We start from the raw sequence: 25,179 nt of genomic DNA on the forward strand, positions 1-25,179 counted from the left end.
TTTGATATCTCATTATTTGTGCTGATTTTGAGCTTTTCTGTTCTCAGAGTGAATGCCACTGCATCACAACATTAAACTGGCTACCCAACATGTTTTTTTTTAATAGACTAATAAAATTTAATATATGCAACATCCATGAGAAAGATTTGAGGTAATCCAGAATTTTTTGTAATTAAATTCAGTTTTATTTTATTTTATTAGGCAGAAGAAGAAAAAACCTATACATTATTGTAATTTTTAGTGTGAATAAAGGGCCACAGTATTATATTAGGTAAGACATAATAGGATTATTATTAAAATGAAACAGCAAAAAGGAAAAGTGTTTGTAAAACATAACCTACATTTTGAAGACGCTATTTGTTTTAAGCACATATGAATCTATAGAGATTAAGACAAAAGCTCGTGACATCGATCTCTAACGGTTTTTAGTTTTAAATCATTTAAAAAAAGTCCCGGCGCGCGCCACACCCTTGGCTGCTCTGCTAGGTGACGTCATACGCCTCAGACGGTAGCGGTGTACGGTTGGCGCTCAGCGGCTCGGAAACAAACAGTACACTTCCTGGTCGTCCCGGTTCCGGAGGCTGCAGCGGGTCTTCAGACGGATTTTGACCCGGTTTCAAGGTGTGGATGTTTTCGGCTGACTGTGAGTCCAAGTTTATCCGCTCAGTCTGGGTGTTTCATACTAAGAACAAGCTAGCAGGAGGCTAACAGCTTCTGCTGCTTCACTATTTACACCGAGAGAGGATGACCCCGGTCCCGGTGTACCGGTGTTGTGCCAAAAAGTGATTGTCTGCCAAAAACTGATTTCCAATGTTTCTGTGTATTTTTTATGTGTAATATCTTTACGTATGTTCGTAAATAGACTTCGGTGAACAGGGTTTACAAAGGGGTTATATAGAGAATTAAAACAATATCTGTTTTTCAAGTATCTTTACAACTCTCTGCTATTGTACTTACATTATAACCAATCCGGTCCTTTATCCCCACTTAAAATATTTTTACGGAAATATTGTAATATTTGCTGCCATTTCTGCTGTCCTCTTGGCCAACTTACTCTTACAAAAGACATTTTTAATGTTAATGAGATTTTTTTTAACTGGATAAATAAAGGTTATATAAAAGTCACTGCCAAAAACTGATTGCGGCTTCTACCTTGTTACACGAATGTTGTTTGTGGCTCAAGATGACTTTATGTCATCCATGAGGGATGCATTTGACATATGTTTCACATATTATAGCCCAACAAGTTACTTATAGCAGTTTAAATACGAGCAATCAGTTTTTGGCAAATACCGGAAATCAGTTTTTGGCAGACAATCACTTTTTGGCACAACACCGGTCCTGGTGTTGGCCACGATCATGATCTTAGAAAAAGCATTTATGCATCAATCTGAAGACGTAACAGATGTGAAAATCTCTAAAAATATATAAATTAATTAAATTATAAATAAAATAATGCTGAAGAAATATGAAAAACAATAAACGTAGTTCAGTTCAACTATATACACATCCATAAATTACGGTGGTAGTCATTTTCAGGCACTCTTTTTTTTTTTTAAAGTGAACAATAATAACAGAGAGAAACCCAATGAATGGCATTGACCAGGACTTGGCGAAAGTAGGAAGAAAAAAAGCTAAAAGAACGTCTTCCTTATAACACAATCACACCTGGAGAAGAAGTGTACTGGTACAGATTTTCTAGAGCAAGGGTGATGTGCAGAGCTGAGTAACTACAGAGAGACAAAGTGGACGAGTGTGAGAATAAAGATATGGGAAAGAGCTGTTGAAGTTAGGATAAGGAGCAGCAGTATGGATCATTCTGAGAAAGAGCTCAGCAGATTTGATGTTTGCTTTGAGAGTGTTGATAGAGATGTATAGAGAAAACCAGAAGGAGCCTCACTGTGTCTTCATGGATCTAGAGAAAGCTTATTATATGGTACCCAGAGAGGAACTGTGCAACTGCATGAGGAAGTCAGGAGTAGTGGGGAAGCATGTGAGGGTGGCGTGACAGTGATGGGTTCAAGGTGGGAGTGGGATTACATCAGGGACCGGATCTGGGAAACATTTTTTTTTTTTTTAAACTTCTGCAACTGACCTCCTGAGTTCTAAGATGTTTACAGAGTGTAGTTAAAGAAAAAAAAGGTGATGAAACTCTTCAGTCTCAAATTCCAAGTGAGCAGAGAGATTTAAGTAAACAAAAAATCTTCTCAGTTTCAGCGTACTTGTCTCTGTGCTATTTGAGGTTAATTAAAGGGTTTAATTAGTTTGGATTCTCATTGACACATTACACAGTCGTGACTCCTCTGTAACGAGGCTTGTTCTGGCTCGCAGGTGTGAAGGTTCTTCTTCATGTGTCTTTGTTATTTTTGGTTCAGGTGGATCTGAGTGGATCAGTGATGCAGTCGGGGTCAGATCCTCCAGGGCATGGACCGAAGCCAGTTAGAAGATCTCCTCGTCTGTCCCCTCAGGTCAGTCACCCGACACAGGGATACACCTGGTTTTAACCTTCACCTCCTTTTAAACCTCTTTGCCGCTCAGCCATAAAATCTGACGGGGTGTTGTCGTCACCCTGCCAGGTGGACGCACAATGTGGATACTCAAGTTTGTGAATGCGATAACTCGAGAACGAAGGAGCTTCAAATTGATGCCATGGTTGTATCTACTAAAAATGTCAGACAAGTTTGAATCTCAGTGACCTTGACCACATGGTCAAGGTCAGAGGTCCAGTTTACTGAAAATCCTGTGAACACGATAACTTGAAAACAAGGCGACATAGGATTTTGAAATTGATGCCATAGGTGCATCTACTAGGAGGCTGAGGGGTAGCACTGGTTGCTGCCAGTATTGATTTTTAATATTAGATCAGTCATTTACTCTGCAGTCACTCTTTGCGGATTCCTAGTTAGCAAAAAGTGATCAATTCAAAAAACATACCGTATGCCGCATGTCTGAGAGTGGCCGGCCCGGGTTCGAATCCAACCCGCCCTTTGCAGCACGTCTCCCCCTCTCTCTTTCCCTCTGCTTTCCTCGCAGTCTTCACTGTATCTGCCCAATAAAGCCAGAAAAAGGCCAAAAAATGTATATAAAAAAAAGAAATCTACAACAAAGTAAACAAACTCAATATATCTTGATTAACTTTATAGTTTAATCAATATGGCCTTCAGTATGTAGATCGGGGGTCATATTAAAAGTGTTTAGGTTTGTTAGTTGAAGCTTTAACTCGACTGGGTTATTTTAGTGACTTAAATGACTGAGTTTGGATCTATTTATGTTTAACACCTATACTGTTTTCTTTGTCTGTGACAGATATTATAAAATGTTCTCAGGTCAGTGACTGATTTTCAGTCTTTTTAATGCAGAAAGGATTTTTTAAAAAGTGTATGAACAAAATTGCATTTATTGAGACAATCCTCATCTGTCAGTCCTCATAAAACACATTTTATTTGTTTCAATAATGCTAAAATGAAGAGAAAGTATAATAGTGTCACAGTTACTTCAGTCAGTAGATTAGACATGCAACCCTCCTTCCTCCATACGGAGCATAAATGAGTAGTATAGGTCCTCTTTAGGATTAAAGTGATACGCTCGAGGTGACGTGCTCCAGATTTAACTCGCTTTTTGTCAGTGTTACTATTTATGCTGCATGCGTTAAAGTTTACAGGTTGGCTTTAGCTGAGTATGAATTATTGACAAGTAAAAGTGGGCGAGGCAATCATTCATTTACCTGAGGTGAACTGTTATCTCAGATTGTCGTGCCTCTACTTCGATTCTGCGCTCAGTTTCATGTAAACACCTGAGTGTTTGGATTTGTCATCAGTCTGCTTTCGTAACACCAGGCAGAAACAGCCCACCCTTTTCTTCTTCTTCAGCTTTTCCTCTTTTAGTTATTTGAACTCTTCTTCTTCTGGTTCTTTGCGTCACGTTGGAGCACTTGTGCTTTAACCCTACAGCGTATCAATTTGCTTCAGTCGCAGCAGAGAGGTGGGCTTCAGCTGCTCCTGTTTATGTTTGCAGGTCGGCAGCAGTGAGGGAACACAGGAGAACAAAGGAGGAAACAGCCTGCAGGAGCTGAAGAGGAGAGGAAGGATGGAGAGGACCAGAGAGGAGCGAGAAGAGGAGCTGAGTGGCAAATTGAAGACACTGGTGAGACTTTGCACTCTGTTTAATATTTGAAAAGATTAGCATGCAGCTCAGGTCCTGCAGAGTGTTTGGAACAGAGGTGAGATGTCTGTGCTGGACCTCAGACCATCTCTGACCTTTCCACCAGTGTCAGCTACACCTGTGAAGGTGTTTCAAGGTTTTAAGCCAAACTCTAAAGATGGACATCCATAATAAAGTAGAGATAAGTAATGAAATAATATAAGCCTCCAGAAGCTCTTATGAGGAGACACAACAGTGTTCCCAGCCCAGCTGAGAGACTTCATCTCATGTCCTGGGTCTGCTCCGGTTCCATCAGAAACTGTGAGCGGCAAACTGTTTGGTGTGACCTGCTGTGAGACTGTCATGTGGTAATAGGTGGGGGTGAATAGGACTGTCTCTGCAAGTCATAAGCTAGAGGTATACCTGATACTGGCACTTTTGCATCCTGAAACACAGCACATTATCATATTTTATCAAAAATGAAGTTTTATTTGATTATTTTTCCTGGGTGTGTGTGTGTGTGTGTGCGTGCGTGCGTGCGTGTGTGTGTGTGTGTGTAGGATCTGTCCAGCAGATCAGCAGCCAGTGGAACGGGTCTCGTTTACTCGGAGATCTTCACCCACCATAAGAACGAGTGGGACCCGAGGTAAGCAGCACCTCAGACAGGAGCTGTGCAGTTAAATCAGATGTTAATTACAGTTACATTTTTGACTAACATTGATCAGTAAAAGACAATAATTGAGTTTAAATGATTATTGTTTTATATTTTGTTTCGGTTCCTTTCAAAATTCAGTCCACACCAGGCTTCAGCACGTTCAGTTCAATTTGTGTTGTTTTGTGTTGTTTTGTTTTCAGTGAAACATTAGTTTATGTTTACAGATACACTGTTGAAACTGAAGCTGTCAATAAGTGAATTAAGTTTAATAAGTAATAATTGTGATTTCTGCTGTAGTCTGACCTCATGAGAAAGTTAATCAGCATCTTTGCTCATAACTGATTACCTGAGCTTCCTTTTCTTTGCCCTGTGTCCAAGTTTCACTGACTTGTGTCTCTGTTTGGCATCCTCAGGAACTCATGTTTTCTAAACAGCGAGTTGATTAATGGAGTGAATAATGCAGAGACTAATCCATGATGAATATTTAAGAGCTGGATGTTTTTTCAGATTCACAGACGGTCTCCATCATTCAGCAGCTCAGCGATTTCCTTCAGGGCAAAATTTATCATTTAAATTAAATATGAGCCTGTTTGTTAGTTTCATTTTTTTCACCTCGTACTTCTCTTCTAAAGACTGTTGTTAACTTTTAATTCATGCAAAGCGGGCTCCTGTTCTGCTTATTTGCATTTTTTAATCAAATTTGCATCATAGAAGAAGGAGATCAGCTGTTACAGCTCCTCTGTTTTAGTTCATATGGAGCTAATGCTACAGGGGAGTCTGTCTGCTCATTTCTAGCTATATGATGTTATTCTTGGACTCTTCCAGAGTAGCTTTGCATGTATATTCTATATATAGTACCATTTGTAGATAGTACAAATTACTCTTGTGTAGTATTTAATCCATTTTGAATTATTTAAGAGTTTTGGCTTTTGTGTACATCATTTTTAAGATAAGATAAGATAAGAAGAACTTTATTTCTTTTGTCATACACATGCTCAATGCAGCAAGAGAGACAGAGGAGCAGAGGAATAAGATATACAATATGTACAGCAGAATACAAGTATACAGTAATATACAGTAGGATAGTGCAAAATATAATATCAAATAACTGTAACAAGTAACAATATAACTATATCCTGAGAAATAACTAGCTTAGCTTAGCTATCAGTGCAGGTGATTCTAAAAGTTTTCTTATTTATTCTTCTATTTCTGTAGTTTTTTAATATATCCGATATAATATATATATAATTATTAATATAATTAAATTTTCTTTTTGTGCTACTGTAACAAGTGAATTTCCCCAGTGTGGGATTAATAAAGTCTTTGTTGATCTATCTTTGAAATACTTTGTTTTCAGCCATCCAGAGAGTCCGGACAGAGTGACAGCCATCATGAAGGAGCTGGAGAGACAAGATCTGCTGCCTCTCTGTATCAGAGTTGAGGTTAGGCTAAATAAGAGCTCCTCAGAGATGAATATTAATAAAAGTCTTATTCTTACATCCTCATCGAGTTTTATAGATAACCGATCCTGACGTGTGTTTTTGTGTTTTAGCCCAGAGAAGCTACAGAGGAAGAGCTGCTGCTGGCTCACATGTGAGTCTGCTGATCGCTGTTAAAGCGTCTTCTGTTTATGTTTTAATGTGTTCGCGCATAAAACCTGCCGTGTGTTTGTGCTGCTGCAGGAAACACTATGTGGACCTGATAAAGTCGACTCAGACGATGACACTGGCTGAACTCCAAACTCTGTCCAACAAATATGATTCCATTTATCTCCATCCAGTAAGAACACGCACACACATCTTGTTAATTCTTAATAAGCTCATTTTGTTCTTTATGATCGATAACTGGACAGCATGATGTTGTTAGTTGTATTTTGCACTAAATATCTTTTGTGTTTCAGGAGTCCTTCCAGGTGTCTGTGACAGCTGTGGGTGCAGTGCTTCAGCTGGTCGATCGGGTCATGACCTCTGAACTCAAGAACGGATTCGCCATCATCAGGTAAGAGAAGCAGATCGTCCTGCCCGGGGCAGCGCCGTGTTTTCCTTTGAACACCTGAACACAGCGCTGAAATAACAGATCGATATCGTGCCTCTCGCTTCTTTCAGACCTCCAGGTCATCACGCTCAGGCCAACGAGTGCAACGGTTACTCTATCTTCAACAACGTGGCGATCGCAGCTCGATACGCTCAGACCAGGCACGCCATCAGCAGGTGTGTAACACACACTCGTCTTTCTTCATTGTGTATACGTGTGACAATCTGGGGAGCTAGTATGTAGCTTTGTGTCTTAACATCTCAGGTCTTTTGGAGTTTTGGTGTAGCAAAGACTTTCTTTAAAAGTGCAGATCAATTATAAAAAGCTAAACCATCATCAGATGGTGGAGCTCCTCTTTCCGAACTCCCCGTGGGTCATTGAAAGCCTGAAATCAAACAAAATAAGGACTTAAAAGGTCTTGTTGTTCCTATGGGTTTGATGCAGATGTTAAATTTTCTTACATTATGTTTAAGACTTGTAGGAAAACAAGCTAAATAATAAAATTCATGTCGTAAATCAGTGATTAAAGTTGTTTCACTGATGACGTTGGGCCCTTATTGTCACGCAGATTAATTTATTTCAGGATGTGATTACATATTGTTGCCTTTGGTCCATTATTACCCAGTTTTCAGCACCATAAAGTAGGTCTTTGGCCTGTTTGAAGAAGCTGGAATACATCCTTTGTATATGGGTAAATGTGTTAACACCGGTACAGACAATTGTATTTAATTGTACTGGAAAATTGTTTACGTCAATAATTAATGAGCGTTGACGTCTTATTTAACTGCAGTGGGCTTTCTGAACAAGCTGACTGTAGGGCGAGTTACACAATAATTGATCATATATTTGTTTTACATAATGTAATTAATTTATGTCTGCATTATTAGAAGTGACCATATTGAGTTTTATTGATTACAAAAAAGCTTTTGATTTGGTTGAAAGAAGCCTATTATAACAAAACTTAATTGCTGCAGTTATATATAGAAGACATTTTTACAGTTGTGAATAATTTATACCAAAATGCTGAGTCACATGTGATGGCTCAAAATCTGTATTCTAAATTGTTTGATTGTAATATAGGAGTTTGACAGAGTGAACAGTTGCTTTTTGCAGTCTTTTAAATTTATTTTGAGTATACAAAGATATTATAATGGACTATCATTTCTGTTGAGGTCTGTTTAAGACTTTTTGTCCTTCTGTATGCAGATGACACTGGAATATTGTCAGAATCGGAAACAGAGCTAAAATAGGAATTTTCCCAAAAGGTGACTTCTAATTTGGGAATTCTGTATTATGAAGAGTGAACGATTATGTTTATCTTGGTCTAACACTTTAAAAAAGTCCAAAAAGTTGATTCTGTTCATCTGGACGTAGCGTTTTCAGTGGGAGAAACGTTTTATCACTCATCCAAGTGAAGGATTTACTTACCTGGATGATTGAGTGTGCATAAAAACACTTGACAATGGCCATTAAAAAACCAAAGCGGCAGGCTTGGAAAGCTCTCTGTAGTTTTTAACTAAAGCTAGAGATCTAAGATTATCTGTTGAAACTCAGTTACAGTTTGAACAGTTGGTCTCACCTGTATTGCTCTATGGGTTGGAGGTGTGGGGCTTTACATGTTAAATTTTTAAAGCAGCTTTTTAAGTTGAATAAAAATGCAGCAAATTGTGTTTTATATGGAGATTTGGGTGGATTTAAATTGAATAAAGATTGAATGTAGGATGGTTGGCTGCTGGTGTAGATTATTGAGCGGAAATAGGAATAAATGATCATTTCTCGTGTTTAGCTTTTTGAAAAATCTATATGATAAAGGCCTTTTTAAAGTCGCCGTGGATATTGAAGTTAAAGCAAATATTTGATCATAAAGGATTTTCTAATTTATGGGAACATAAAATATTGAATGACAGGTTATAAAAGCAGTAACTGAGATGAGGATATCTCATATTCTGAGACAAAATTGGAATTGAGAAATGTTTAACAATAGTCTTTATATTAATTACAGAATATTTAAGTGAGAATTCCAACTGGAAAATAATTTTTGTCATTTAGATTATTCTGTTTTATTTAGCAAGGTTTAGATGTGGTGTTAGTCGTAGTAACGGGCAGATCTGATGGAGTCAAATATATTAAACTTTTATGTGAACTTTGTAGCTTGGGAAAACTCAGAGATGAGTATAATTATTTATTTGAATGTCGTTGTTTTTAGTTGCAAAGACAAAAACATCTGCTTGTGTATTTTAGGTTGAGCCCAAATGTCTATAAGATGGCAAAGTTATTTATTACTAAGGATATTGTTAAACTGCGTAAACTTGCAAAACTTGGTAAAGAAATTGTATCTGTATTTGGATGTGTGATTTGTTGATGGATATTTTATTTATGTATTTTTACTTTTCATTATAATGATTATGTGTATTAAAAAGCACTGTGCTTTGTTGGTTTGTTTGTATAATTTCTCAATTACCCCAGGAGGGGGTTTAATGAGAATGAAATAAACGTAGCTTCAAGCTTTACTCTGAAAATCCCAGTGTTCACATTTTGTTTCTGTGTGTGTGTGTGTGTGTGTGTCAGGGTGCTGATAGTGGACTGGGATGTACATCACGGGCAGGGCATCCAGTACCGGTTCCAGGAGGATCCCAGGTACTGCTCCTTCTCCTCTGATCCAGGATCAGATCTTATTAACATGTGAATCTGCTGACAGGCAGACAGAGCAGGCAGCGATTTGAACAAAAGCAGCTTTTCCATCTGAAGGTTCATTTTTACCCTTCATCTTTCAAGCCTGTAATGTTGCGCTTCTCCTTTACTGTTGGTTGCCTAATAACTCGAGGGGCAATTTGGAGAGAGTTAAATCTATTCGTTGATAAAAGGTGGTAGTTGAAATCAGGCCTGTATACGTGAAAGTCTATGATGAAAAGGATTTTTCATTAGTTTGCATAGCTTTATAAAAATAGTGCACGCTCATGGACTCAAAGGAGTGCAGCGTATCAGCAGGTGGCGTCACGTTTTTGCTCAGCTGTGCGTAATCTCTCCAATATTTGAGCTTCCAGGAGAATCTGATTTAGATGTTGAACCTGCTCAGCTGCTTCTGCTCAGAGCTTCATCCATCATGTCTAATGCCTTTGATTAGGTTTGGGTAAAGCTGTAGCTGGTTCCTGTCTAAACTTTATCTGTGTGTGTGTGTGTGTGTGTGTGTGTGTGTGTGTGTGTTGTAGTGTTCTGTACTTCAGCGTCCACAGGTATGAGCAGGGCTCTTTCTGGCCTCACCTGCCAGAATCCGACAGCCATTTTGTTGGCAGCGGACCAGCTGAAGGAAGAAACATCAACCTGCCCTGGAACCAGGTGAGTTCTTCCAAATCCTCCAGCTGACAGCCTCTTACCCAGAGCAGGCAACAGTAAAGCAGAACAAGCAGTTCAAACCCTGAAAAACATGCAAAAATACACCAAAACTCACCTTAGCTGTGAAGCAAGGTGGGGTGGATGGTTTAAAGCTGCTCTGCTGCCTCTGGGCCTGCACAGCTTTTACTCCCTGAAGAACTCTGCATGGCCTCCTTCACTACATCCATGAATCCTCTCAGTGACCTGCCTGAAAGCTGCATCAACATCATTTGTCCAATACATCCACTGTTACTTCTCTGCACATGTCCAAACCACCTAATGTTATCTGAGCTGTCCTGTGATGTGCTCATTTCTGATCCTGTCCATTCTGGTTGCTCCCGGTGAAAATCTCAACACCTCCAGCTCTGCCTGTGTCATGGTCTCCAAACCATCCTGATTGTTTCATTTTACAGTACCGTCTGTACTGATGTGCATTTCGTGACCTAGTCAGGTTTCAGTGTTATTGAACAAGTCTTACCTGTGTTGTGATGCGTTTGTCAGACGGGGATGACCGACGCTGATTACATCGCGGCTTTTCAACAAGTGCTGCTGCCCGTCGCCTACGAGGTAACACACACACACACTCATACACACATTTAGAAAATTTGATATTGATGACGTCATGTATCGATCAGCGTGTGTGTTTTCAGTTTCAGCCTCAGCTGGTTCTGGTCTCTGCTGGATTCGATGCCGCAGTTGGAGATCTGAAGGTAAAACACCCACAGACCCGAGATCAGTTTTTTTTTAATCAAATGCGTCAGTTGTTTCACTCTGTGTGTGTGTGTGTGTGTGTGTGTGTGTGTGTGTGTGTGTGTGTGTGTGTGTGTGTGTGTGTGTGTGTGTGTGTGTTCAGGGTGAGATGTGTGTGAGTCCTCAGTGTTTCCAGGTTCTGACTCACATGTTGATGAGTTTGGCAGAAGGTCGACTTGTTCTCGCTCTCGAGGTAAAACGTCCTCCTACACGCTGACATCTGATTCATCCTGACCCTGAGATCACTTTACTCTCATGTTAAATATACGTGTGTGTGTGTGTGTGTCTCACGTACCCTCTTTCCCTAAGTAGAGATGCAATGAAATTATGTTCCAGGATATCAGAGTTTAAACGAGTTTGGCTTCTACCTGTTTGTTCATTTTGTTTTTGTTCTTTTTTTGTTTGTCTGTAGGGAGGTTATAATTATGAGTCATCAGCTGAGAGTGCTGCAGCCTGCATTCGAGCTCTGCTGGGTGGACCATGTCCTCCTCTAACTACACCCACTGCTCCGTCTGACAGGTAACACCTCACCTGACATCCAGCAGATTACAAAGGCTGTGTCACCTGTTGTGTTTTTCCTTTTATTCTGCACGCGGAGGACTCTCAGCCTGTTTCATTCAGACCCTGCGTGTCTTTCAGTGCTCTGCAGTCCATCTCTCAGACCATCTCAGCTCTGTATCCACACTGGGCCTCTCTGCAAGTGCTGGGTAACCCTCAACCACACCAACACACACACTCTGTAATCATAATGTTAGGACAGGTAGCTCCACATCAACAGACACAAGCTCTTAAAAGTAACATCAGCATGAAGCGCCTTGAGGCGGCTGTTGTTGTTGATTTGGCACTATATAAATAAAATTCAACTGATCTGAAATTCTAAAACCGCAGTCAGATTAACCTCCATCGATTTTAAAGGCCAAATTAGCAGAATGGAACCAGTCATCATCTGTGGCGATTCATAATATTATTAGGTGGATATATTTTCTTCTTTGCATCTAAGACAACAATAAAAATAGTTTATAGCCACCATATCAAACACAGCTTTGACCTATAAAGACGATGATGAGTGTAATTCTTAAGCTCGAACTAACGCAGGTTTAAACCGTCCAGACGGATGTGCAGAGGGAACCTGCAGGAACTAGAATCCCCTTTTCACTTCTCTTCATCAAACTTCCCTCTTCCTCCTTTCCGTGCAGAAGGCAGCCCGTCGGCTGAGGGACGTGCCATCAGCACATCGAGCAATCAGAAAAATACAATGAAGCCCAACCTTGCCCCCTCTGTTGCCACGACAACAGGTCTGGTTTATGATGAGAGGATGATGGAGCATTCGAACCTGTGGGACAGGTGAGCTACCTCGACTCTGTTCGACATGAATACAGGAAGCTGCGATTCTGTAATAATCCCACTGATGTAACTCCACTGCAGACATCACCCGGAGCAGCCTCAGCGAATCTTTAAGATCTTCTCCAAACATCAGCAACTGGGATTGGTTGATCGCTGCCAGCGGATACCAGTTCGCTTGGCGACAGAGGAGGAGCTGTCCTTGTGTCACAGGTATGAAGCTGCAGAGTGCTGTGTGTGAGCAGCTTTACCTCATCTCCTGGTCCTCAGCACGAATGTGTGTGTCCAGCATGCAGCACATCGAGCAGATGAAAGCCACGGCGATGATGAAGCCCAGAGAGCTGCACAAACTGGGCGACGAGTTCGTCTCCATTTACCTCAACCAGCAGAGCTTCCAGTGTGCACAGCTGGCGGCTGGAAGCTGCCTCAACGCCTTGGACCAGATCCTGTGTGGGCAGGTACGACGTGAGTGGCTCTGCTCTGTCATAAAAGCTTCTTAGCATCTTACTAATAACTGACATCTGCAAACGTAGCAACAAAAACACGAGTTACAATCTCTTAAATGGGAATAACTGACCAGTATAAAGTCTTCCAGCTCTTTGGTGCGCTATTTTTGAACGTTTAGCTTCTGACAGTCCATCCTTAAAAATGTCCTCTGTTCACAACACTAACTAAATGTGATGTGTGTATAATACATATAATATACTACTGACAGGCTAAGGTCAGCTGATTGGTCCGTTTCCTCTGCAGGTGACTAACGCCGTGGCCATTGTCCGTCCTCCTGGTCATCACGCTGAGAGAGACTATCCCTGTGGCTTCTGTTTATTCAACACGGCAGCTCTCGCTGCTCGCTATGCCAAGAAAGCCTCTCATGATCCCTTGATGCGAATCCTCATCTTAGACTGGGATGTTCACCACGGCAACGGCACGCAGCACATGTTCGAGGACGATGACAGGTGAGGAGGATGAGGAGGAGCTTAATAACAGTTTTTACCTGCAGTGACGAAAACGAGCTAAACTGGACTTTGTGTTTGCAGTGTCCTCTACATCTCCCTCCACCGCTACGACAACGGTGCATTCTTTCCATCTTCAGAGGACGCTGCCCCCGACAAGGTGGGCGTGGCCAAGGGGGCGGGTTTTAATGTCAATGTGGCATGGAGCGGAGGAAGGATGGGTGACTCGGACTATCTTGCAGCTTTTCACCGTGTCGTCATGCCTATCGCCACTGAGGTAACATTTATGGCACACACTGAGCAGCAGAAATTGATCAGTTAATCAGGAGAAGAGTGATCATAATCTGATTGATAATCAATCACTTTTCAAGCAAACATGTCAACATTTTCTGGTTTGATATGGATTCTCTGCTGATAAGTTTGCCCTTAACGAGTCCTCTGATTGGTTGGTTAGATGTGACTGAGTCCTCTGGTTGGGTGTTTAGACTTGAAACTGTGCTTTGATTGGTTGATTAGCCTTTAAGTCTTCCACAAATTTGTCTTCTCTCTGTAGTTTAACCCCAGTCTGGTTCTGGTGTCGGCCGGGTTCGACGCAGCCCGGGGGGATCCCCTGGGTGGCTACAATGTGACTCCAGAAGGATACGCCCACCTCACACACATGCTGATGTCACTGGCTGGGGGGCGGGTCCTGGTCATACTGGAGGTGATCTGGGATGGTGAAATGAAAGTAAACATGGATTAAGTGAAGAAAACTTGAGTGAACTGATGCGTCTCTTTCTCCTCAGGGAGGTTACAATTTGTCAACCATCTCTGACTCCATGGCGATGTGCACCAGCATGTTGCTAGGAGACCCCCCTCCTGCCTTGGTGACGCCTCTCCCTCCTCCTCACCACAGTGCCGTGGCAACAATAAACGAGGTCATCCGATACCACGTCCCCTACTGGAGGTCCCTGAGGATTGACGGTGAGTCCAGAATCTCATTCATCAGATTTAAACAGAACTTGTTCTGCTCATCTCCATCTCCGGGTTCTATTGTTGACTCTACTAAAGCAGCTCTGCATGATTTGCAGTTAGAAATAATCTTTATTTATCGTTTACTGGGCCTCTCAGTTTATCCTCTGTCAGAAATCTGGCTTTCTCCCTTTAAGCCAGCTTTGTTTTGATTTGCTTTTCTCACAGCCATGAGAAGAAGAAAGGCAGAAAAAACCTGGCTGGATTGAGATGGAATAAATTAAAGCAACTGTCATTAAAGAGATCAGTTTTATTTTTACTGGACAGGAGTGTGTGTAGAGACCAGATCCAAGACCAGAACCTGGACCTGGTTCTGTGTTCATGGACTCTGTTAATGTACCAGTTTATACCCATTTAATTTCATTTGAATGTCTCTTTCTGTCATTCAGTTCCAGAGTCTGTCCGGGCAGCCCTGCCTACCCTGAAGCATCGTGGGAAACGTAGTTCTAAAGGAAAAGGCAGGAAGTCAGAGCAGGGCAGCAACGACAAACCGCCGGTGCCCCCTGCACGACCGGACGACTCTACGGTAACACACCCATAAACTGAGATGAGACTCCTGATAAAGAAGGACAAATTTTAACTGAGAATGCTCCTCATTTCATTTGTCCAATCAGACGGTGAGCAGTCTGGAGCAGCTCACTCAGGGATTGGCCAGTTTGGACATCGGTCAGACCTCAGCCAATCAGAACCCTGCATCCTCTCCAGTGGGAGGAGCTAGGCCAAAGGTCCCCCTGAGCTCAGAGAAGCCAACCTGTGAAGAAGTGAAGAAGGAGTCAGATGACAGTACACCTGCGTGCAGCGAATCAGCAGACAGTATGTCGTGTCAGGTGAGTCAGCAACATTTTTTTTATGTCCCACTCTCTAAGTGACCATGACAACTTCCTCACTTTTATTTCTCATAGCCTGTTGGCGTGGCAACACCAGAGTCGGTCGCAGGTGTAGATAAGGTTGAAGCCGGGGCCGGGGCGGAGCCAGAGCCCGAGGGAGCGTGTGGTTGGTCAAAGCCTCAGACATCCCTGGAACTGATGTGTGGCGCCGACGCAGATGGAGTCAGACATCATTTAATTGTGATCATTAATAAAGTTAAAAATCCAGACGAGTGTGTCTGACTGTCCATCTCTCTGTCTCCCTCTGCAGTCAACTCTGTATGTGGTGGACCCTCTCTCCTGGTGTCCTCACCTGGATGCCGTTAAGCCCCTCCCCTCCTCGGGTATAGACGTCTTCCGGCCGTGTCAGGACTGCGGCTCAGAGGCTGAGAACTGGATCTGTCTCACTTGCTACCAGGTCACACGTCATACCTGTGCATCACATGCATCCAAGATGTGTTTCACCTGCTGACCTGACTCTGCCATCTGCCTATTTCAGGTTTTCTGTGGTCGCTATGTGAACGAACACATGGTGAATCATGGAGTCGTGTCTGAACATCCCCTGGTTCTCAGTTTCTGCGATCTCTCTGCGTGGTGCTACCTGTGTGAGGCCTACGTACACAACCAGGTAATGCTACTACCTGGCTGCTTCACAGCCGGCAGCTCCATTACAAATGAAGCATAAACCAGGGGACAAGTTCAGTCTTCACACCTTAAAATCACATCAAGAATTGGATACTCAGTTAATTTAACTGAACACCTGTTGGGACACATAAACCCCTCAAACAGTAAACAAAGTTATCATGCTTTGTAACGTTTACTCAGTGATATTAATGTCATGTTACAACAATAATTCACAGTGTCATAAATCCAACCCTGAGCCTGGTTTTAACAGGTTTTAATTAAACCAAATATATCTGATGTAAAAACTAATAATAGATCTTGAATTTGCACATATAAGTGTTACCAAGGCTGGTTCACAGGCCTGAACATGACCAGGAAATAATAATTAAATTAAGAATGATTGTGGTTTACTGGAGACACACAGCCAAGCTTTGTGTCGTGAAACTAGACGCACATAAAAGTGAAACTTCACGGTACGTCACTGAGGATGTTGCAAGCTCAGTAAAGAAATTTCTCTGCTCTGTTCCTTCAGCATTAGTTTCCCTTTGTTTCCATTCTGTGCTTAGTTACTTTGTTACTGTGCAGGTAAAAGTGTAGCCAGCTGTTTTGTTTGGTGTCACTTTATAAACACAAGCCAAAATGTAAAAGAACCTGAAAAGATATGTGGACTGGATTAAAACTTTTAAAGTGTGGAAAGCCATTTGTTTCAAAAATTTCCTGGCTTTCACAGCCAGTGTTTATATGCACTGACAGTGATTATCACGTTTCTTCTTCTGTTGTTCAGATTCTGTTTGAAGCTAAAAACGCTGCTCACTGCGGCAAGTTTGGAGAGGAGATCCCCCCCTGGAGCTGAGCGTAAAACCTCATGTATGCAGCTGTTTCTCGCTTTTCTTCTCGCTGTCTTCCTTCTCTGTGATTGGACGGTTGAGTGCATTGCTATGGATACCAGCAGCAGTGGTGCTTCCTGGGGAAACGCTGTTAAGTTCACCAGCTTTGTACGGTGTCCCACAACTGCCAAAACACAAAAACTCACATGCAAAGCAAAAGATGTTTTTATTTGTATTTTTTACTTCAGACACTCAATGATCTTCATCGTCATCAGCAAGTTGTCAGTTCTATTCCCCGAAAATGTGATCAAGCACCAGCATGCTGTTAACACTTTTATTTTGAAAATCATGAGCGGAAGAAGTTGAAGAAGCAAAAAGAAGAAGATAGCCATTTTCAGAAAAACAGGAAGAATTTTGGCTCAGGAGGACTTCATTCTCAAGTCATAGTGGTGATGATGTCACCAAGAGGCCACGCCCCTTCCAGAGAGTGTTGCCAAAATGTGACTGATGGCGTGATGACCGTCCATCAGACCGAAACAATCAACATCAGAGTTTAAAAAACGAAAAAAGTCTGAAAACAGAAACTTATTTTTTAGAGGAGAAAAAAGGAATTTTAGTTAAAATCAACCTTTTTTCTTTCCTGCTGAAATGTTGCAGCAATAAATCTGTGAGAATGATCAGTAACTGAGTTCATTGATTTGTTTTGTTCCATAATATATAAAAAAAAAATCCTTTCTCTGACGTAAAGCAGCCGAAGAGAAAACAGATCAATAGAGTTTTAAAAAAACAGCTGATTGCTTTTGTTGTCGGTGAGATCGGAGGAGCTCTGTGTGCTGTGCAATAACACTCGGTTTGTCTGCCTGTTCATAAACTCGTTATTTCTGTTAAACTGTTTGTTTGCACCAAATCAGACTGGATCAATATCCACGATCAATATTCAGTGTCTGAGTTTCCGCAGTACAAAATAAAGAAAACTTCTCATTTTCTGTCGACTTTATTGACCGCTTCATATTTTCCATCATGTGTCTCCTGCTCATATTAAAGACCCCAGACTGCTCTAAATCTGTTTTGGTTTATTTTCTACTCTGCTCTGTATTATGTCAATATCAGGTTAGCAGGTCGCTCCCCGAAAAGCCTTCAGTTAATCCAGATCTGCAGCGAAACACTGAGAATCTTTTTCCTATATTGGCTTCTCATTGGCTCTTAGTTAAATCCAGAATTTAATTTGAAATCCTTTCCCTCAAGGTCTTGAATATCATAAAGACCTTTTAGTATCCTAGCCAAACACTTTGCTCTCAGACTGCAGGCTTACTTGTGGAGTATTTAAAGTAGAATGGGAGGCAGAGCCTTTAGCTTTCAGGCTCCTCTTCTGTGGAACCAGCTCCCAGTTTTCCAGCTTCTCTCTACTTTTAAGATTAGGTTTAAAATGTTTCTTTCTACAAAGCTCATAGTTAGAGAGGAGCTACGCTGCTATGAGCTGTTTATACATTATTACAACATGTCCTCTGTCCTGTAGTTTGTCCTCTCTCTTTCCTCTCACCTCCAACCCATCTCAGCCGATGCCTGCCCCTCCCAGAGCCTGGTTCAGATGGAGGTTCTCTTACTGTTCAAAATGAGTTCTTCCATCTCACAACGTCTTGTTCACATGATCGACTGATCATTGGGGTTCACCCTCTGATGTTGCCCTGCACTACAAAGCACACTGAGGTTACTAATACGGTCACTTCATTTATGCCAGGGCTCACCTCTGCTGAATGAAGTCAGTGATTTAGACCTCTCTTCCCTGTTTGAAGCAACTGAATTACAAATTATCTGTCAAATGACATCTTTTGCTGTGAGGCAGAGACCAGCCAAGAAGTCTATATGAGTGAGATGACATGCCTGTATTTTATTTCAGATTAGCAGACGTGAGAGATGCATTCATGGGAAATTGCTAAACACACCCTCTCCTCCCTCTCATTCAGATATGGTCACTTCCGGCTCCTTAACACGACCAGAGTCAAGTCAGGGATGTTATTGCTGCTGCGTACTTCTTTTAAGTAGTACAGAGGAATGACCTTTGCATTCAGTCATGCACCTTTACAGAATAGAATGCATTGGTGCAAATCAACAGACGCATAAAGAAGGTAAAATGAGCCATTTGCTGCTCACATCTTTCCCCCCTCTTGTTGTAAATTGGTGAGAGATGCGAGATGAATCAAAGTGAACGTTCAGTCCTCTTGCAGCTCCTCAGTCCTCCTGTAGGAGGCGCAGCTCATTACAAACGACCGAGTGTGGAGTGTGGAGGCTCGTCTGTTGTTCGTGTTTCTCCGTCCGCTTATTGATCAGCAGATTATTGTTTACAGCGGAAGCTCCACATCCGGGGATGTAGAGGAGACCGCCCCCTCCCTGCTGCTGCAGCATCCTCTCATCCGGCAGACAGACAGGTGGAGCTCATCCCGCAGACAGACAGGTGCACAGACAGACAGGTGGAGCTCCTCACGCTGCAGGTTGGTTGATGCCGTTTTTCTCTTTTTACCGGATGAATACGGCTGCGGCTCGTGCCGTTTCTGTGCTCGGTAAATCACGGGGTGATGATGTGACGTTAGTCTGTAGGTGATCTGGTATTTATCGGCCGCTGATTGGCTGTCGGTCGCTTTGATTCTGCAGCTTTTCGTGTTCTCGGTATCAACCCCGGTTTTCCCTACTTGGTCCTTGCAGAATTTCTCTGCAGGCTGTCCTGAGCGTCGGTGTCTGCGCTCATTGTTGCAGAGAGATGATGCAGAGCGAGACTCCCCCTGTGCCTCTGTGATTCACTGATGCTCCGTCTGTGCATCTAGGGCTTCACGATTAATCGAATTTTAAATCTCGAACACGATTTTGGCTTCCCATAAATGCACGCGCTCCCGTAATCAGCACCTGACCACGTGCCTACATGTGCCAATCATAGCTGTTCCCTGAGCCTGCACAGCCGAAAATCTCAGGTAGAGCTCCTGCCGCTACACCTGTCTCCACCTCTCATTCACGTTGTGCAGGTACAGTGACTGGAGTGGAGGATTTTATGTTAAGACTTCCTCCCTGCTGCCGCCTTTAGCAGATAATACACCGGACTATCATTTATGAAAGGATGCAGGTTTTTTTAATAGAGCATTTTCCATTTCGTGCTATAATCTGCTGATATGTTTTGAACCTACGGTGAAGGAAACAGTGGCGAGTACGATGCTGTAATAAAATCTGATTATAAGCCTTTTAAAGTAATCGAAGGTCTAACGTAGTTCAGTTTGTATTAGTTTTGTCTTCACATTGGTCTCTGCTTGATTGTCAGTCTTTAGGATCTATTGGACGTCTTCACCTCACAATATAAATACGATTCACAGGTCTTTTCGCGTTGGCATAATCTAACATTACACAGACTTTGTACTTTTTACCATGCAACCGTCCTGCCACGGTAAAAAATTCCAGGTTTCAGGGTAGCAGAGCTGGCACGAAGCGCCTTGGAAGTGTAATGGGGAAGTCTTTAGGACCCAGGGGACCCAATGGAGGGTATAAAAGAGGAAGTAGCAGCAGGTGCTCTTCATTTCCACTGACGAGCGGCTGTGAACAATGGTTGTGTGAGTAGGTGAAGAGCCTGAGAAGTTTTAATTGTCTGCTACACAAACAGTTGTTGTAAACCTCTACAGCAGAGGTTCGAGGTACAGGCTGTTTTTCTTTTTTTTAAATTTTTTTTTCCAGTCAGATATGTTAACATTTATTATTTTAAAAGAACACAAAGGGTTTGCAAAAGGCCTAAAACATCAAAATGGTAAAAAGGTCACTAACGACCACAAGATAGTGTTATTGGTGCAACCTGCCAGCAATGCAACTATCACCTGAGGGCTTGCTCTCCCTTGGCGGTCCCAGATGCTCGTTGCTTTAAAAGAAACAAATCCACCCCAAATAAATACGAGCCCAACAGAACACTTATCGCATGCACTAAGTGCTAGTTCAGGCAATAATCGGTGGCACTAAAAATCACTCTTAATAAAAACTTATTCACTGCAAATCCACACAGAGCACCTCTAAAGATCCTAATTCCCCTAAGGTAAGAGTCCCACTCAGGGATTGCACATTGCCCGACTAATATTGCACCAGCCCAGTAGAAATAAAAACAAACCCGGCATAAAAAAAAAAAAACAGTTTTAAAAGGTGACCCTACCAAAACCAAAAACACAACAACAAGGAGAAGGAGGGAAAAAAAAACAGCGACAAATTCACATGTGCAGCCTGCCCTGCAGGAGGCAATACAATATAAATTAGATTATAGTGCATCAATATACTTTTTTTTAATGTCAAATATATTAAGTTAACATACCTCCAGCAGACAACTGTGTTTGCTGCACACCTGGCTTATCTTGGCTTATCTTGTGAAAATCACTACTAAAACATAAAATACAATAAACATCAAATACATTTCAACAAATTTAAAAAAAAAAAACACTAAAAGAAAAACAGCCTGTACCTCGAACCTCTGCTGTAGAGGTTTACAACAACTGTTTGTGTAGCAGACAATTAAAACTTCTCAGGCTCTTCACCTACTCACACAACCATTGTTCACAGCCCCTCGTCAGTGGAAATGAAGAGCACCTGCTGCTACTTCCTCTTTTATACCCTCCATTGGGTCCCCTGGGTCCTAAAGACTTCCCCATTACAGAAGGATTAGGACAGTAAAAGAATCTGCAGGTTGTTTAAGAAAGTCTACAGACATTTTTCTCGTCATGGTCAAACGTGTCTCTTTCTCAGTGATGTTGGTGTCTCCCAGCCTTGCCGACCTTTCCCGCCTGTACCAGACTGAGTTTGTGCGGAGCGCCCGGGCCGTTGGCGTCCTCTGGGCCGTCTGCACTCTCTGCTTTGCCATCATCCAGGTGGTTATCCTGGTGCAGCCGTCCTGGATCTGCACCACAGACGTTCGCCCACAGCAGGCAGGACCAGAGCCACCCAGCGGCACACTGGGACTGTTTGAGGTGAGAAACGGTGCCTGTCCAATCCACAGCTGGATCTTTTAGGGGTTTCTGTATTTGTATGTACACATGTTACACCTGCACACAGATGGATTATCAAATAGCTTACCTGATCACTTTAATGTGTGTTCATGTATCCCTGTGTGTAGGTGTGCATGGAGTCAGACTGGCCGGTCCCAGACTGTCACGGTGGTCTGTCCACTCTGTCTCCACTGCCGTCCTTGCAGTCGGTGGCGGTGTTGGTGGGAGTGTCTCTGTTGGCGGTGTGGACCAGCGTCCTCTGTCTCTGTCTCTTCAGGTTCTGCAGCGCCGCAACGGTTTACAAGATCTGCGCCTGGCTGCAGCTGACTGCAGGTTAGTCATGTTGATGGGTCATTGAATCCCAAACATTAACACTTTGGTCACTGCCGTGGTCGTTTTTCTGCAGCTAGAAGAGAGCAGAACTGCAGCTCATGGTTATTTTTGCATTTGGCTTGATTCACCAGGCTGGAGGTTGCTGCTTGGTCAGACACTAGTTTTATTTTAGAGGACAGTGTTTCTGTAGTTCTTCTCTCTGCCTGTACAGGTCAGCTTTTCAGTATTTTCTTGTCTCTGCAGGTTTCTGTCTGGCGTTGGCGTGTCTTCTGTTTCCTGACTCATGGGAGAGTCAGGAGATGAAAGCTCTGTGCGGAGACTCGGTGAGGATTCTGATTGATCGTTTTGCTTCTGGGTGTTTTATCACACTGATGTCCTTAATCGTGAATCTGTCTCCAGGTGGGCAGCTTCTCTCCAGGTAACTGCTCAGTTCACTGGGCCTACATTCTGGCCATCCTGGGAGTTCTTGATTATGCCATCTTGGCCACACTGGCCTTCGTCCTCGCCAACAGACAGGACGCCCTACTTCCACCAGATACCCAGGAATGTGAGTGTGGGGGTAAGGGGGTAAACTCATCTGACGAGTTAACTTCACAGTTTCATACTAAGACTCTTTTTTTCATTGCTGCAGTGACCGCAGGTCTGCTGATGACAGCATGAATCAGCAGGTGAGTATCTTCTTTATGTTTTACTAGTCTTCTGTCTTTAAAGCCTCAGATATTTATTTCTTTTTACTCTCTCTTAGGGATGTTCGGTCTTCATTTCTTCAACTCCGCCCGACCTCTTCATCCTCCATCATCATCATCATCATCTGTTTCTGCATTTCATGGCACGACTGTCTCCTTCAGCTGCAATCGTTCATTGCTGCATGATGTTTCCAGGAGGAGTTGTTTAGTGTTGAACAGAGGAATGTAACAACAGGAGGAAAGAGGCTCTGCGGTGGTGAGGTCGGTGTTCGGGACATTCGGTCGCTGTTCAGTTGAAGAAAAATGGTGAGAAAACGAGCGAGATGGAGTAAATCAAAGGAGAACTAAGCCCCTTTTAGACCTCCAGTTTTTATCTTCACTCTCATATTAGTGATACCGTCATAACAGCTGTGTCAGCAGGCTGGACCCACCTCCAATAGATGCCGTCAGCACAGGTCGTTTGAGTTGCAGGTGATTTTTTTAAAAATTTATTTATTTAACTAACCACTGGGAGCAAAATGAAGTGTTGGTACTGGATGAGCACAATTAATAGATTACTACATAGTAACATTTCTACACAGTGTGGCAATCAATCAGGACAACTTTAAAGCAGAAACAAATTCGTCCCACGCATTAAATTAAAATATATTTGGGATATTTTCTGGAAAAACTTAAGTCAGCAAATTGAAGGAAAGTCTTAGATTTCTCTACTGACTTCCTGTTCTGTCAAGCCATCCTTTTAGCTTAGTATCAGCTTTATCTTATGGTCCATCAAGCCTTATGATTAAGACAGTTTAGTAACTGTTTCTGCAGCTTTTAAAATTTACAAAAGTTGTAGAAGAAAGAAAAAAAATCTGCTTTGTAGGTAAAAGTTAAAACTCCAGTTAACAGCCTAGAGTTGATATGTTAAATCTGATATTTTGGGGGTGAAACTGTATCCCCGCCACTGTCTTTCCATTTAGACTGGCTTTATGTTAATATGAAACTTGTTATACTGTTGCTTTTTGTTTGACTTTTAAGCTACATTAACTAACTAATGGTGTTGAATATTCATGTTAAACATGATGTTGTAAAGGTAATCCCTGTGACTTCCCCGCAGATTTCAAGATGAACGTGTGGCCCAGCACTGATGAGAAGCACAATTGTTAGACAGTATTATTCTACCCTTAAATTTGGTCTTGCTTGGTAGTTAAGTGTCCATGTTTTGTTCGCTGAAGAATGAAGTCCTTTGCAAATCAGTGCCACAAATCAGTGTGCATGAGCCAAGCGTATTCGCTGTACTATTTAGAGTCAAAGGAGCTTGCAAAGAAAAGCGTCTGGACTTCTTTAAGTTACTTGAAGACGTTTCACCTCTCATCCAAGAAGCTTCTTCAGTTCTAAGGTCAAATGGTGGAGAGTCCCAGATATAAACCTAGTGGGAGTATCCCTCCACAGAGGGACAAAAGGACCCCCTGATGATCCTCTAATCGCCTGAGCCAAGGTGTGAAACTGGGTGTGGGTCCCAATCAGCCGGAGTTTCGGGTGAGTTCATTGTGAAACCTGGCCCCACCTTATCATGCTAATTCCTGAGATCAGATGGCCCAGGATGTGAGTGGGCGTTAAGGCGTCTGGGAAGGGATCTCAAAACTGGATTATAGATGGCAGAGAGTTGGTGTCGTAAACCCCCGCCTCTGTTCAAAGATGGTCGCTCACAGTGGACATAGATGGCTTCTTTCACTCCTCTTTCAAACCATCTGTCCTCTCTGTCCAAAACGTGAACATTGGCATCCTCGAAAGAGTGACCTTTGTCCTTAAGATGCAGATGGACTGCTGAGTCTTGTCCTGTGGAGGTGGCTCTTCTGTGTTGTGCCATGCGCTTGTGAAGTGGCTGTTTGGTCTCTCCAATGTAGAGGTCTGAGCATTCCTCGCTGCACTGTACAGCATACACCACATTGTTAAGTCTGTGTTTTGGTGTTTTGTCTTTCGGGTGAACCAGTTTTTGTCTTAGCAACACACTCAGACAAAAACTGGTTCACCCGAAAGACAAAACGCCAAAACACAGACTTAACAATGTGGTGTATGCTGTACAGTGTACAGTACAATGTACAATGTACAGTACAGTGCAGCGAGGAATGCTCAGACCTCTACATTGGAGAGACCATCCACTTCACAAGCGCATGGCACAACACAGAAGAGCCACCTCCACAGGACAAGACTCAGCAGTCCATCTGCATCTTAAGGACAAAGGACACTCTTTCGAGGATGCCAATGTTCACGTTTTGGACAGAGAGGACAGATGGTTTGAAAGAGGAGTGAAAGAAGCCATCTATGTCCACTGTGAGCGACCATCTTTGAACAGAGGCGGGGGTTTACGACACCAACTCTCTGCCATCTATAATCCAGTTTTGAGATCCCTTCCCAGACGCCTTAACGCCCACTCACATCCTGGGCCATCTGATCTCAGGAATTCGCATGATAAGGTGGGGCCAGGTTTCACAATGAACTCACCCGAAACTCTGGCTGATTGGGACCCACACCCAGTTTCACACCTTGGCTCAGGCGATTAGAGGATCATCAGGGGGTCCTTTTGTCCCTCTGTGGAGGGATACTC

At 42.6% G+C, this 25,179-nt stretch overlaps 2 protein-coding genes across 3 annotated transcripts; both read left to right on the forward strand.

The window, feature by feature from the left end:
* Positions 1–496: 496 nt before the first annotated feature.
* Positions 497–17,556, forward strand: hdac6 (histone deacetylase 6). 2 transcript variants are annotated; one of them, XM_085394122.1, is made up of 29 exons: positions 497–621; positions 2,376–2,468; positions 4,015–4,143; positions 4,701–4,786; positions 6,153–6,237; positions 6,348–6,388; positions 6,478–6,574; positions 6,696–6,793; positions 6,901–7,005; positions 9,398–9,466; positions 10,039–10,165; positions 10,703–10,768; positions 10,852–10,911; positions 11,055–11,144; positions 11,364–11,470; positions 11,591–11,658; positions 12,148–12,295; positions 12,377–12,505; positions 12,582–12,750; positions 13,043–13,248; positions 13,330–13,522; positions 13,799–13,948; positions 14,031–14,208; positions 14,646–14,782; positions 14,871–15,083; positions 15,159–15,305; positions 15,394–15,540; positions 15,622–15,750; positions 16,531–17,556. In XM_085394122.1, the coding sequence occupies exons 2-29, from the start codon at positions 2,397–2,399 to the stop codon at positions 16,597–16,599; spliced, it is 3,315 nt and encodes a 1,104-aa protein (XP_085250248.1). In that variant the 5' UTR covers positions 497–621; positions 2,376–2,396; the 3' UTR covers positions 16,600–17,556. The 2 variants fall into 2 exon arrangements, with proteins under 2 accessions (XP_085250248.1, XP_085250247.1); XM_085394121.1 differs by having other exon boundaries at positions 501–643.
* A 904-nt stretch (positions 17,557–18,460) lies between these two features.
* lhfpl4b (LHFPL tetraspan subfamily member 4b) lies at positions 18,461–23,980 on the forward strand. The gene is made up of 7 exons (XM_085393853.1): positions 18,461–19,062; positions 21,332–21,552; positions 21,699–21,903; positions 22,147–22,226; positions 22,303–22,450; positions 22,535–22,571; positions 22,649–23,980. Exons 2-6 carry the CDS (start codon positions 21,334–21,336, stop codon positions 22,561–22,563), a joined length of 681 nt encoding a protein of 226 aa, XP_085249979.1. The 5' UTR covers positions 18,461–19,062; positions 21,332–21,333; the 3' UTR covers positions 22,564–22,571; positions 22,649–23,980.
* The last annotated feature ends 1,199 nt before the right edge of the window (positions 23,981–25,179 follow it).

The sequence above is a fragment of the Rhamphochromis longiceps genome, linkage group LG20, assembly GCF_057381845.1.
Source record: "Rhamphochromis longiceps isolate RC_006_pf linkage group LG20, R_longiceps_female_GT1.1, whole genome shotgun sequence".
Classification (NCBI taxonomy): Eukaryota; Metazoa; Chordata; class Actinopteri; order Cichliformes; family Cichlidae; genus Rhamphochromis; species Rhamphochromis longiceps.